This window comes from Pogona vitticeps, chromosome 1 (genome assembly GCF_051106095.1).
Source record: "Pogona vitticeps strain Pit_001003342236 chromosome 1, PviZW2.1, whole genome shotgun sequence".
In the NCBI taxonomy this organism is placed as follows: Eukaryota; Metazoa; Chordata; class Lepidosauria; order Squamata; family Agamidae; genus Pogona; species Pogona vitticeps.
This window is the reverse complement of record NC_135783.1, coordinates 5271553-5286688: the sequence shown is the minus strand read 5'-3', so window position 1 is coordinate 5286688 and position 15136 is coordinate 5271553. Positions and strand designations below refer to the sequence as shown.

At 46.6% G+C, this 15136-nt stretch overlaps 1 protein-coding gene across 16 annotated transcripts in view; it reads right to left on the bottom strand.

The window, feature by feature from the left end:
- Positions 1-10851: 10851 nt before the first annotated feature.
- The window catches only part of MSRA (methionine sulfoxide reductase A), a 227717-nt gene continuing 223432 nt past the window's right edge, over positions 10852-15136 (bottom strand). For all 16 annotated transcript variants that reach the window (XM_072986579.2, XM_078381762.1, XM_078381767.1 and 13 more), the window contains exon 6: positions 10852-11134. In XM_072986579.2, coding sequence (XP_072842680.2) covers positions 10970-11134 — 165 coding nt within the window. In that variant the 3' untranslated portion in view covers positions 10852-10969. The remainder of the gene's footprint in view (positions 11135-15136) is intronic.

Below are 15136 nucleotides of genomic sequence, written 5' to 3'. Positions count from 1 at the left end.
TATCTATCTATCTATCTATCTATCTATCTATCTATCTATCTATCTATCTATCTATCTATCTATCTATCTATCTATCTATCTATCTATCTATCTATCTATCTATCTATCTATCTATCTATCTATCTATCTATCTATCTATCTATCTATCTATCTAAGAACAAAAGAACATAAGAAGAGCCCTGTGCTGGATCAGGCCAAGGGCCCCTCTAGTCCAGGTTCCTGTGTCTCACCGTGGCCCCCACCAGATGCCTCTGGGAGCATACGAGATGACGAGATCCCCGTCTCCTGATCTCCTTCCCCTGCATCTGGCATTTTGAAATACCTTCCTTTAAAGTCTGGAGATTATACATCCCCATCATGGCTTGTAATCTGCAATGGACTTTTCCTCCAGAAATTTGTCCAGTCCCCTTTGAAAGGCATCTAGGCCAAATGGCATCACCACATCCAGTGGCAAGGAGTTCCACAAACTAACATCCATCCATCCATCCATCCATCCATCCATCCATCCATCCATCCATCCATCCATCCATCCATCCATCCATCCATCCATCCATCCATCCATCGACAATATTTAAAGTTGAAAACCAATGAGCATACAACAATGGGTAACATCATTAAAAGATAGTATATAAAGCTAAGAACAATGAATAAAGAGGCATCTTACATCATTAAGAGACAATATTAGAGCTAAGAAAAATAAGTATACAATCTAAAAAAAATGCCACTCTGAGAAATGGAAAATAGAACAATGGAAAACACAAGTAATACTAAAAATCCAATCAAAGCAGTACTGCTTAACAACCCATCCATTTTTTTTTAAAAAAATCACAAACTAGCTGGTCTACTGAAGGAAGATTTGCCTGAAGAGAAAGGTTTTTGCTTGCTTGCAGAAGAACAGCAAAGATGGGGCCAGGCTGGCTTCCAGTGGGATGGAGTTCCAGAGTCTAAAAGAACAGCCACAGAGAAGGCTGTGTCCCCCACCAAACACACCTGTTAAGGTGATGGAACCGAGAGAAAGGCCTCTCCTAAGGATCTTAACACCTGGGGAGGCTCATAATGGGAGAGACATGGTCTTTGAGATAGCTTGGACCCAAGCCGTTTAGGGCTTTATAGACTAAAACTAGCACTTTGAATTGTGCCTGGCAACTGATCAGCCGCCAGTGGAGCTGCTGTAACGTGTGTGTGTGTGTGTGTGTGTGTGTGTGTGTGTGTGTGTGTGTGTGTGTGTGTGTGAGAGAGAGAGAGAGAGAGAGAGAGACTTTCTGTCAGCAAAGCACCTCTGCGTTCTAGCTCCTGCTTCCATTCCCTCCACATCGTATCAAGTAGATTTTATAGGGATACCGATGCTAGCGCCACCCCTGCGAGGAAGGCACCAGAGCAAGAACAGCCGTAAAAGTTACCAAGTGACCCGGATGTCCTAAGAGTTGACGTACACAGACTGGTTTGAAGCCCGGAAACAAAGAGTTTCACACCTTTTTGGGGAGCTTTCCAGGTAAAACCACCAGAGACAACGCCTCCCTTGAAGCTAGCCGTGTTCTGAGATTCGCACTCGAGACACAAAATGTCTGCTGAACGAGAGGCCAGACCCCATGGCAGAGACTGTTTCAGTAAGCAGCTGAGAGGGAAAAGAGGGAAGCCTCAGATTCGTGGAAACTCCAGAAAGAGTTTGCTGGAGCAAAGAGTTGGCTCCCCAGGAAGGAGAACTTATATGCTGTGTAAGTAGGCGGCCAGGACTTGCCATCATGACAATAAGAACTGTAGTTAGGTTCAAATGGCTGTGTTTCTTCATTTGCCTGTTGCTATTTTGTATGCTTTTGAATTGTGGTGCTGGAGGGAGACCCTTGAGAGTCCCCAGGACTGCAAGGAGAACAAACCTATCCGTTCTGAAGGAAATCAACCCTGAGTGCTCACTGGAAGGACAGATCCTGAAGCTGAGGCTCCAATACTTTGGCCATCTCATGAGAAGAGAAGACTCCCCGGAAAAGACCCTGATGTTGGGAAAGTGTAAGGGCAAAAGGAGAAGGGGACGACAGAGGATGAGATGGTTGGACAGTGTCACTGAAGCGACCAACATGAATTTGACCCGACTCAGGGAAGTAGTGGAAGACAGGAGGGCCTGGCATGCTCTGCTCCATGGGGCCACAAAGAGTCGGACATGACTAAACAACAACAACATATAGCATTCGCTATTATTCATGGTTTTCAGTAGCCATGGGGGGATTGGAACCAATCTCCAACAGATATGTGGGCCCTACTGTAAATATAAGAGCACTGTGAAATAATACAGCTATATCCGTTTTGTAACGCTTCCCAACCGTAGGTCTCCAGGTGTTCTTGGACTACAACTCCCAGAACCCTTCACCACTAGCTGTGCTGGCCAGGATTTCTGGGAGTTGTCGTCCAAAAACTGGGGACCCAAAGTTGGGAAGCACTGTTCTAAGGAGCTCTGTGCTTTCCATATAGGGAAAAAAGCACTCACCTAGCATCCACGCTATGCCATCTTTTCCTACGCCGGTGCGTTGGCTTGGAGAAGAAGGGGTGGGGAAGGCTGAATGCATGTGAGGGATGGAAGATGGGTTGGATTCAAATACTGCTCTGGCCACATGGAAAGATGGGTAGTTACCTATTTAAACTATCTCTATCAGAGTCCCGCAGCAAACAGGATCACAGGGAATCAGATGTCAGTTAAGAGGGTAAGATGGGAGGGGGGAACACTCGGTCCCTCTAAGAGGTCACCATAAGCCCCCAAAGCCGGCAAGGTCTCCAGAAACCAAAACTCACAGAATCAATGGTTTTGTGAGGAGAAAGCAAGCTATAACTTCTGGGAAAGGAAAGAAGAAAAGTAAGTAGAACATGTTTACTATTTCTATACAGTTAGATTAGATTAGGCATTCATCATTCTCGAAAGACAATGGTCACGTGCTCTGAATAGAGAACTTGGAACAGGGTCTAGTGTGGCTGAGAAGGCCAATTTGAGAGGGACCATTTCTTCCACACTGAAGACAAATGCAACCTGTCCCCTGTCCAGCTCCCTGGTTTTGCTGCTTTTGTGACTGCCTCTTGGCCTCGGCCTGCTGGACAAGGGTCTCTTCAAATTGGGAGAGGCCATTATTCCACTGCCTGCCTCCAGGCTGAACGCTCCGATGTCAAGGTTTCCCATCTCTTGAGGTCCATTCCTCTGAAGGCCTTCAGATCCCGCTTGCAGCTCTCCTTGTATCGCAACTGTGGTCTCCATCTGGGGCACTTTCCCTGCACTAATTGTTGTAAACCACCCAGAGAACTTTGGGTAGCGTGGGTGGCATATAAGTTAAATAAATAAATAATTCTCCATACAGGAGATCTTTGTGAATCCAGCCATCAGCCATTCTCACGACATGTCCAAGCCAACATAGAGGTCCATACAGTTAATTAAGACACAAATCATGTTTTTCGATGGCAACCCTTTCAATAGCACATCAAGTGGGAGTCCACAATTACTTTACAACTGAATCTAGTTAACTTTGGTAGGGATGGCTTATGTTTTGCACAGAGATATACATCCTTGATTGTCTAGTTTTCGCCCATGAGAATGAAAAACTGCATTCCCCCCTCTTCACCACTAAGACAGCAAGCTATTTTTCACTGATTATCAACAAGAATTCTCACATTTCTAATACAAGTTTTAGGTTAGATTTTGCATTTTGTTTTTTTAATTATAAGGATCAGATAGAGGATTTTTTTGGGGGGGCGGTATCTTTTGGATCAATCATCCAGTCCTTCTTTGTGTCTGTCCTTTGCGTCACAAAGAGAAAACATAGGTGACTGGGTCTGTTTTGTTTGCCGTTTTCCGTTGGCGTGTCTTATTGAATTTTATTTATGTTGATGGTGTGATATTGTGAATCGCCTAGAGTAGTGGTGGCCTGGCCGCTAGATGGATGGGGCAAATAAATAAATAAATAAATAAATAAATAAATAAATAAATAAATAAATAAATAAATAAATAAATAAATAAATAAATAAATTTGCAAATTTGCAAATAAATAAAAATACTAGTTTGTAAACTGCATAAATCTTGGAGGAAAAAAAGTACTCAGTGACAGATACTTGTAGGAGATTTCTCCACAAGTGATCTTGACCACTCAGGACAATGTAGTTCATCAGGAATAAGTAATCCTGTAACGATTCTTCACAACGCTACTATGAGAGCTCTAACTAATTTCCTAACCATCTCAACTCACAAAATATTTTTCTCCAGCATCAGATCAGTGTGGGAATATAGGTGCATCATTTTATGTCACAATAAGGTTATTAAGATCCGCTGCTCTGCCATAGACATAAGGAATTCTAATTGTTTTAATGGTTGGCCTATTGAATTCTAAATATGAGAAAATTCTGGAGAAGGACGTGATGAAAATAGCGCTGCAGAATCAGTCTAGGCATTGTGCAGCTGATGCTAGAAATTCTGTGACCGGAACGGCTAAAATTCAAGAGAAGAGTAAATAAAGATACACGATTCAGGATGTATGGAGACATATTGTGTTTTTTTATCATCAGTAGAACAGCTCTTCGTTTGTCGTCACCTCTGAACCAAAGGCTCTTCTAAGACTCGTTGTGCGTTCTGTTTAGCCGGGTTTCTTTAGAAATCGACATGATTACGACAAACTTGTCGATGGACTCAGATTGTTTTGAACACAAGAATGCGGCTGACCTTGAGCACATCGTCCTGCCACGCAGCTTCTCCGGCAGGAATTGATCCCCCCCCCCCCCCCCGTAGCAACAGATCATGATGACGACTCTTTCTCGTTGGTGATGTTCTACAGAATACACAGTGCTAAAACTCCCTGTAAGGCTGATTTCAAACAAGCCAGCCGCCCCACCTCTATGTACTCTTTCTCCCTCGTGTACAGTTTTGCAAGGGCTTCATCCAGTACTCTCCACCCCTCCGAACTGGTCATTCTATTGCTTCCTCTTTTGTTCTGCTGATGGCGGATGATCTGCTAAGGGGGAAATGGGAGAGAATAGCTGCATATTGTCTTCTAACTGCTGGTAAGAAAGTGAGAAAAAGTTACTTTTCTGGGACAAGTCCCACATTTCCACCAGCCAGCTTATATACCTGCGGGAGGTGTCTGTGTCTGTGTGTGTCTCTCTCTCTGTGTGTGTGAGAGAGAGATGCAGGATATTATCACATGGAACGGGTAAGAGGCACACTCTCCTCCTTCAACAGAAAGAGAAAAATATCTGGGCCAGCCTGATAAATTTAGTCCACAAGTCCTTACATTACAACGAATCAGATTGTCTTGACTCTCGGTTGCTTTTCTTGTTGTTGACCAAGACACTTTGTCCTTGCCGAATGAGCTGCCTCCCAGCTTTGACTTTCAACAAAAGCAATCTTTTCTTGACTCAAACATCATAGAAAAAGAGGTTTTTAAAAGGTCAATATATATATATAAAGGTGCTCAAACACACACACACACACACACACACACACACACACACACACACACACACACACACACACACACACACACACACACACACACACACACACACACACCTTTTCACTGGTAGGCTGGATGGGTAGCTCAGTGTTTGAAGTATCTGTCTGGGAGTTCAATTCCCCCACTGGGCCTTCTGGGAGAAGAGCCAGCCTGGGTAGCCTTGGGCCAGCTGCACAGGAGTCCCTGGGCACCCCCTAGAGGAAGAGAATGGTAAGCCACTTCTGTGTATTCTCTACCTAGAAAACCCTGAAAAGGGTCACCAAATGTCTGAATTGACTTGACAGGACATGGTTTGACTGGTAAGTCACCGTTCCACTACCACATTCAACAGCAGATTCCAGTGAATGAGTATACTCGGGGGATTTGTTCATTCTCCCACCCACTACAGGTGTTTGTTGTTATTTAGTCGTTTAGTCGTGTCCGACTCTTCGTGACCTCATGGACCAGAGCACACCAGGCCCTCCTATCTTCCACTGCCTCCCGAAGTTGGGTCAGATTCATGTTGGTCGCTTCGATGACCCTGTCCATCCATCTTGTCATCTGTCGTCCCCTTCTCCTCTTGCCTTCACACTTTCCCAACATCAGAGTCCCTTCCAGGGAGTCTTCTCATGAGATGGCCAAAGAATTCGAGCCTTGGCTTCAGGATCTGTCCTTCCAGTGAGCACTCAGGATTGATTTCCTTTAGAATGGATAGGTTTGTTCTCCTTGCAGTCCAGGGGACTCTCCAGAGTCTCCTCCAGCACCACAATTCAAAAGCATTAATTCTTCAGCAGTCAGCTTTCTTTATGGTCCAGCTCTCACTTCCATACATCACTACTGGAAAAACCATAGCTTTGACTATGTGGACCTTTGTCAGCAAGGTGATATCTCTGCTTTTTAAGATGCTGTCTAGGTTTGTCATCAGTTTCCTCCTGAGAAGCAGGCGTCTTTTAATTTTGTGGCTGCTGTCTCCATCTGCAGTGATCATGGAGCCGAAGATAGTAAAATCTGTCACTGCCTCCATATCTTCCCCTTCTATTTCCCAGGAGGTGATGGGACCAGTGGCCATGATCTTAGTTTTTTTGATGTTGAGTTTCAGACCGTTTTTTGCACTCTCCTCTTTCACCCTCATTACAAGGTTCCTTAATTCCTCCTCACTTTCTGCCATCAGAGTGGTATCATCTGCATATCGGAGGTTGTTGATATTTCTTCCAGCAATCTTAATTCCGGCTTGGGATTCCTCGTCCAGCCTTTCGCATGATGTATTCTGCATTATGTGTTCAGTTTCACAAAAATTGAGAGACTGTGCCTCCCCCCCACGGCTCCCATACGCTTAAAGTTTGTAGTTCAGTTCCTCTGAACTCTTACAATTTATAATCTGGCCTCCTTACCAATTTTGTAATTTTTGTTCTCACCTGTTGATTTAGATCAGTGGTTCCCAACCTTGGGTCACCCAGGTGTTCTCGGACTGCAACTCCCAGAAGCCTTCACCACCAGCTGTGCTGGCAGGATTTCTGGGAGCTGTAGTCCAAGAACACCTAGGTTATAAAGAGAGCTCGGACAGTATTGTGATCAAGGACAGGTTTTATTTGGAATCTCATACAAGGAGAAATAAAAGACAAAACAAAAGTAAAATCTACAGGTTGTTACTGTTACGTGTCATCAAGTAACTTCCAACTATGGTGACTCTGGATGCGTCATCTCCAAAATGTCCTTGTCTTCAACGGTCCTGCTCAGCAGTTTCAAACTCTAGCCTGTGGCTTCTTTTAGGAAGTTAAGTCCATCTCATATTGGGGTCTTCCTCTTTTCCTGCTATCTCCCATCTTTCCCAGGACGACTGTCTTTTCCGGGGAATTTTTCCCTTCTCATGATGTGCCCAAAGGACGGTGACCTCAAATTCAACACTTTTATCTCGGGAGAGACTTCAGGCTTGGTTTGATCTAGGCCACTGGTTCTTAACCTTGGGTTACTCAGGAGTTGTGGACTGCAACTCCCAGAAGCCTTCACCACCAACTGTCCTGACTGGGGTTTCTGGGAGTTGCAGTTCAAAAACATCCAAGTAACAAAGGTTAAGAACCACTGATCTAGGCTTAAACATCTACAAAGCTCTCCTTCGGCATCACATTTCAAATTAATCATTTCTCCCCCCCCCCCCCGGTCAGCTTTCTTTACAGCCCAGCTTTCACACCCATAGTTGGTGGTCAGGAATAAAAGAGTGCGGACGATCTTGGTTTTGCTCTCAAGTGACACATCCTTCCATTCAACAAGGTAAAGGTTCCCCTTGACATTTAGTCCAGTCATGTCCAACTCTAGGGCGCGATGCTCATCCCCGTCTCCAAGCTGTAGAGCCGGAATTTTGTCCGAAGACCGTTTCCGTGGTCACGTGGCCAGCATGACTAGATATGGATTGCTGTGACCTTCCCACCGTGGTGGTACCTATTTATCTACTCACATTTTTACATGCTTTTGAACTGCTAGGTTGGCAGGAGCCGGGACAAGCGACGGGAGCTCACTCTGTCACCTGGATTCGATCTTATGATGGCTGGTCTTTCAACCTTGCAGCACAGAGGCTTCTGCGGTTTAACCCGCAGCGCCACCATGTCCCTTAATCAACAGGTGGGTATGCCTTAATTCAATGCAGAACACAAATGTGTCAGCTGAACCTGGTACAACGTGTTTACAGTTGCTGATTGATCAGGGTAGCAAAGGAAGTCTGCAAAAGGCAGCTGACGTGGGATATTTATCAGGAAACCTCCCTTGATCCTTGCTACGCCCAATGTCCTGTAGTCTTAAATTTGCTAATGCATTCAAACTCAGGATACACCCTTTTTGTGTTTTAAGTATGGGGGTTTTCAACCTGTGATTTGTCATTGTTCCTTGAAAACAGGCCTTCCTGGGCTCAGGAAATCTAACCCAGCACTGCAGCGGGAGAAAAATACCTCCTTTCCAAACTATGCTTACTGGGGAGGTAAAGGCAGGAGGAAAGAACCAGCAGTCCCATTATTAAATGCCATACTCCTTTTGACTTTCCTTTCACCCCTGTGGCTGGGAAATTAGAGATAGTGTCGGTTTCCTTGACAGTGAACAACAGAACAATTCAGAGGTATAATGTTCAACACAATGCCTCTTGTTACTATAGGAACCAGCCATTCTTAGCTTGATGTGGGGAATTCATGGGGGAGGGAGGAACATAGCCACTGACACAACTTTTAGAGGTACACGGGGTGCATTGTGCATTGTTGAAGAGAAGGTCCTTGCCCACCAGCAAACTGGGTGGAGGAACCAGCAGGGCCTAATTGGGTGGTGTACCCGTCAGTTTCAATGCGGGGTATGGATGGCTCACAAATCAATCCATGTCTGTTGGCTGCAGTTGAGGAGATGGAAATGGGTTGTGTGGTGGCTTCATGATCTGAGCAGATGGCTAGTGAGTGAGTTGGTCCCAGCTGCAAGGAATGTGTGTGAGAGTTCAGAGACAGCGAGACCTTATCTGGAGCTTAACCATAGAATCATGGAGTCGGAAGGGGCCTCTAAGGCCATCCAGTCCAACCCCCTGCTCAAGGCGGGAATCCAGGTCAAAGGATATCTGACAGATGGATATCTAACTTTCTCCTGAATGCCTCGAGTGTTGGTGAGCCCACCATCTCCTGAGGGAACTGGTTCCACTGCTGTACTGGTCAAACAGAATGTTTTTCGTTAAATTCAACTGGAATAGAGAGTAGTCTTCAAGCCCTCTCAGGCAGTGATCAGATAAGCACATAGCTTGCTACTGGGTTTGCTTTTGGTGCAGTTTGGTTTGCCATGAATCTTGTGTTTTAAGTAACAATAATCCTTGTCGCTTCTTTTGTGAGCCATCCCGTTCCTTTCTGGCACAGCAGAAGAGCTGCAGTTTATTGGGTGTTATGGGGAGCACTCCTGATTATGCCACTCTGCAGTCTGTGTGGCTGCTTAATTCAACAACTCTGTGATGTATGTAGTGTGTTGTTACAGTGAAAGAACCGTGGAGAAACAAACCCTCTCCTGTTTTCATCTTCTCATGATTTTTGGGGTAGAAATCCAATGAAACAAACAAACAAACAAACAAACAAACAAACAAACTATCCTACATGATGCAGCGCTGTTTCAGATACAAGGGAGTATCCATGGTATAGTGGTGCCTCGCATTACGACATTAATTCATTCAGCGAAATCGCTGTAGAACGAAAACGTCGTAATGCAAAAAGAAAAAAACCATTGAAATGCATTAAAACCTGTTTAATGCGTTCCAAAGGGCTTGAAACTTACCGTCCAGCGAAGATCCTCCATCGGGCGGCCATTTACGGTGCCTGTAATGCAAGGAATCTGTCCCAGAAAACAGCGGGGGAGGCATTTTGTTTACCTGGTGGCCATTTTGAAACCGCCGATCAGCTGTCGGAAAATCATCATTTTTTGCGAAGAATCAGTTCCCGAAGCAGGGAACCGATCATCGCAAAGCGAAATCCCCCCATTTTGCGATTGCAAAAGCGAGTGCAAAAACTTCGTCGTAATGCGATTCCGTCGTTAAATGGGGCAATCGTAAAGTGAGGCACCACTGTATGTTGATGTACTGCTGTAGCGCTATGTCACCCACTAAATTAAATAAAACAAGAAAGGGAAGTTACAATGGCCCGTGGAATGACACCCGTGACAAAAAGTGGGAGAGAAGAGAGGAGTCAAAAATTGAAAGGGAGAGAAATTGGAACAATATGAAGTCCTGTCTGGATCCTCCTCATGGGAGAAGAAACATCTCCCATGTGAATGGAAGGACCGCTCAAATGTGAGCTAAAAAAAGATCACATTGAAGATAAATACTTTTAAAATACAACCACGATCATTTCCCTGTCTAGTCGTGTCCACAGATGCCTTACTTGAGGCCAAAAACTAAAGTCCCCAGTTCATGTGTTTGAGATAACAGTACAACACACAAGAACCATCTTTTTCATTAGCAGCGTGAAGCCTTTTATTACATTCTATTTGATTAGTTCTTCTTACCGATCATGACCAAGACTCAGGTTGAGAAAAATCAATGCCTCTTTTGCTCTTCCATGTGAGAGGGCTACTCCCACAACTGAAGAACAACACAGAGACCTCCAAGATGTCATTGATGTTCTTATCAGAGTAAAAGGGATTTGACCAGAAATGGGGAGAGAACAGAAGGGCACCTTTACAACCCGTGTAAGCACAATGCTTGAGGCAATCATATGAAGGTACCCATGTGTGGAGAAGTCTTCTAAACCAGTGGTCCCCAAACTTGGGCCTCCAGATGTTCTTGGACTTCAACTCCCAGAAATCCTGGCCAGCAGAAGTGTTGCTGAAGGCTTCTGGGAGTTGTAGTCCAAGAACATCTGGAGGCCCAAGGTTGGGGACCACTGTTCTAAACTGCCAGCTTCCTACTCAGGAGAAAAGGACACTGATCACTGCAATCAAACAGTGTGTGCCAAAGTGTGTGCCATCGACATCTGGTTTTAAGAAGCCAGTGTTGTCGCACAAATGGGAGGTCAATTTTTAACACCGATGGGGCAGGATACTCCTGTGCTTCCAAGTCCACAGTAGCCATTGGGGTTCTTGCTGAGATACTGCTGATGATATTCTTCAGCATAGTAGAATTCAGGCGCCTCACGGATTTCAGTGGTGATGGTTCCAAAGCCCTTTTCCGTCAGTACCTGGCGGAGAAGAAGAATCCCATTAGGAGTTGTATGTTTTCCTAGGAGAGGCCATTCTCATGATAAATAACACGTCATCGACAAGATCAGTGAAGAAATAATACAGCAGGCTAGAAAGCGTGTTTAGCTGTGGATGGATTCAGGTTCTCATCAACATCAGCAGCTGGGCTTCATCGGATTACTCTCACATCATCCCATCTACGCAATGGAAACCACAACCTCACGACAGAGCAGGGCTGAGATCAACAGCAAAAGCAGAAAAGGTGACCAAATGCCAAAACCGAACCAGGGGAGGAAAATCATCCTGCTGCTTTCACATCGGAACAGAATGCTTTAACAAGATGTCCAAACACAGCTCCTGGGAGCTGTTTCATTTTCAGGTGCCACAACCCAGAAGGCCTTGCCCCAGTCAACCCCTAATGAAACATCTACTACAAAGGGGGGAGCCTTATCAAAGACTCAAGCGGATGCAGCAAAACATGATGTGACAAGTTCACTCCTGGCGCCTGGCTCTGTGGAATTTGTGGGGTGTGTGAGTATTATATCACACCTTCCCAGCAATGACAGAACCCAGTCTTCTATGGGGCTTCCGTCCGGAGGGACTCAGTCCGGGGCTATGCTTACTCAGCTCCCACAACATTGCCTTTTAAATGGTCTCAGACTAATTTTTTTTTAAAGGAAGGGGTTCACTGGGCAATCAGAGGCCCGAGGAACTGCTACAGCATCAGCTGAGGGCAGGGAATTAAGGCCTGCTGGAGAGGCCATACAATCAGGGACAATGACAGAGATTCCATGATAAGCTTGGGATTCTGGTCAGCGTTGCAAGGGGGAGAGAATACTGAAGACGAGGAAGTGTTCCCACTAAAATCAGAAAAGGCGTTGGGAGGATTTCGGTTCTACACTCTGTGTGCATGCACACACACACACACTCACGTGGTTGTGTGAGTTTGTGTGTGTGCGAGAGGGAGAGAGAGGGAGGAAGGGAGAGAGAGAGGGACAGTAGAACACTCTCACACAGAATAGGAATTAAGGAATCATGGGGTGCTGGAGGAGACACTTGAAAGTCCCCTGGACTCCAAAGAGAACAAATTAATCCATTATGAAAGAAATAAACCCTGAGTCCTCACTGGTCTGATGTCTACAGCAGTGTCTGAAATTTTTCACTTTAGTGCCTGTGTACGCATCGGTATCCCCCTGGACTGCAAGGAGAACAAACCTATCAATTCTAAAGAAAATCCACCCTGAGTGCTCACTGGAAGGACAGATTCTGAAGCTGAGGCTCCAAGACTTTGGTCATCTCATGAGAAGAGAAGTCTCCTTGGAAAAGACCCTGATGTTGGGAAAGTGTGAAGGCAAGAGGAGAAGGGGACGACAGAGGACGAGATGGCTGGACAGGGTCATTGAAGCGACCAACATGAATTTGACCAAACTCTGGGAGGCAGTGGAAGACAGGAGGGCCTGGCGTGCTCTGGCCTGGCAGAAAGGAAGCGGCTTCCCTTTGCCGCCCAGAGTAGAACTTTGGTCCAGATGGGTGGGGTAGAAATCTAATAAAATGAGCAAAATAAACCATTTCTTCCATGCCCCCAAAACAGAGGCAAGCAACAGGAAGCCCAGGGGCCGTGTCTGGCCAGCAGGGAAGAACTTTCCACCTTTCGCTCGCTCAAACTCTTCGGTGGAACAACGGAGCGAAAAGAGGCTTTTCGCTCCAGCCAGCCGCCTCGCAGCCCATGTGCTTTGCTGCCGGCTTGACTGCCAGCTCCTCCTTTCTGCAAATGTGCCGCTGGCAGCCAATGAATCGGGGAAAGGCAGCTTAGGCGCTCACCTCTCCGCTCCTCCTGGCAAGGGGGCCGGCTGGCAAGCCGTCTGCTACAGCATGAGGGACGGATCTGCGGTAGAGGCAGCCTGTCCATATCGGGAGAAAAGACCTTTAAATGGAAGAAAAGCACAGAAAGTTCCCCTGACAACGGGTTCTGATCCTTTTTTATTTATTTTTCCGTCCGTGAGCAAGTGGGTGAGGATGGACTCTACAGCACGTTGGGCAGCGGGCAAGCCTTCTAACCCATGGAAGCTGGAAGATTCATTCAGGAGGTTACTTGTCATCTGTCGCGATGGACAGATACGCGTCTCTGGCTGCATCTTTCTTCCCCAAACACATCCCGGCTGGAGGGGGAAACCTACGTCTTTTTGACTGCAGCTTCGAGAAGATCCCAGCCAAAATGGCCATGGGGCATTCGGACCGCGATGCAATGGGTCTTGTAGACCAAAAAACTCTTAACGTTTCCAACCTCTGGTCTTAATTATCTGGGGTCTCTGCCTGTCGCAAATCACTGACCCCATTTTGCCCTCATTTTATCTATCTGGGAGAAATTGGGGAACATCCTCATACGACAGTGGTCCCCAAACCTTATTTTTTGACTTGCAGCTCCCATTACATACTGGCCACTGGCTCCAGATCCCTGGTTCAGTAGGGCTGCCGCATCCATGAGATCAGTAACCACGGTTTCACTTACCCACTGCTTAGAAGAAGGAGAAAAAAAATAAAAGACATGAGGACACCTTCCCAGGGTGTATTACTAGGACTGGCCACTAGATGAAACCAGATGCTCTGCTGTCCACGTAGCTGAAGGAGAAGCTGCATTTTTGCAAGGAGTGGGCAGGGAGCCTCCCCTGTGAACAGCAGGGCAGGAAACCCATTTCTAGGCCAAAGTTCCCTTTCTCAAGAATGCACAGACCCCAGAGAAAATGCAAGGAAGTGCTGTAGGATGCTTTGGATGGAGGAGAAAGGAGGGAGAAGGATGGAAGGAGGATTCCGTGGTGCCCCCAGGGGGCATTTCCCGGCACCCCATGGCACCAGAGCGCACAGTTTGGGAAACACTGTCATAAATCTTTGCCACATACAGATGCATGTTGTTTAGTTGTTAAGTCGTGTCCAACTCTTCGTGACCCCATGGACCAGAGCACGCCAGGCCCTCCTGTCTTCCACTGCCTCCCGGAGTTCGGTCAAATTCAAGTTGGTAGCTTTAATGACCCTGTCCATCCATCTCGTCATTTGTTGTCCCCTTCTCCTCTTGCCTTCACACTTTCCCAACATCAGGGTCTTCTCCAGGGAGTCTTCTCTTCTCATGAGATGGCCAAAGTACTGGAGCCTCAGCTTCAGGATCTGTCCTTCCAGTGAGCACTCAGGGTTGATTTCCTTCAGAATGGAGAGGTTTGTTCTCCTTTCAGTCCAGGGGATACAGATTTGTACATAGGCACTAAAGTGAAAAACTTCAGTCACTGCTGTAGGCATCAGACCAGGGGTCTGGCTGACTCAGATGCACGGGCTCTACCACAGGGCCACTCCATGTGCCTATTGACTCTCCGATGGGGGATATACGCTCTCCCTACCCCGTGCGCAGTCATCTTTAAAAATATGCCCGGGACGACTGTTTTGGCAGTATGTGTCTCTTCTACACTGCCCAGGGAGCCGTCGTAGTCCGGAGAACACAAAGCTGCCCGTCTCTCGCTTCTTTGCTGTCCAGTTCTCTCTCCCTCACACTCTGGGAAAAGCCAGGCCTCTCTGGAGAACAACTGTCTCTGAGGTGCACACGAAATAAGATTGGAGCCACCATGAGATTCTGCTCTTTCTGGACAACGCTGCATCTTAGGCTGCAGAGGCCCTCCACGCTTCACAGGAAAGAGGCCGGGCGAGGGAGGAAGGGAGGGTAAGAGCGCAAGGAATGTGCCTCTCCAAGGGAAGTTGGTGTCGTCGGCTGCCCGCTCCTCCGCGCCAACCGTGACTTGGCAACGACGGTAGAGACAGATGTTGGTCTCATCTGGTTGCCTTGGCTCCAGTGGTTTGTCTGAAATGAACAGCACAGCCAAGCCTAGCGTACGTAGGGGTCTTTGCGCCCCGAGAGAAAGTGAAATGAGCAAAGCCCTTCTGGTCCCGCGCTGGTTTGTGGGGCTGGGATGAAGGAGAGGGGGCTTGCCAGACCAAAGAAAGGAAGGAAGGAAGGAAGG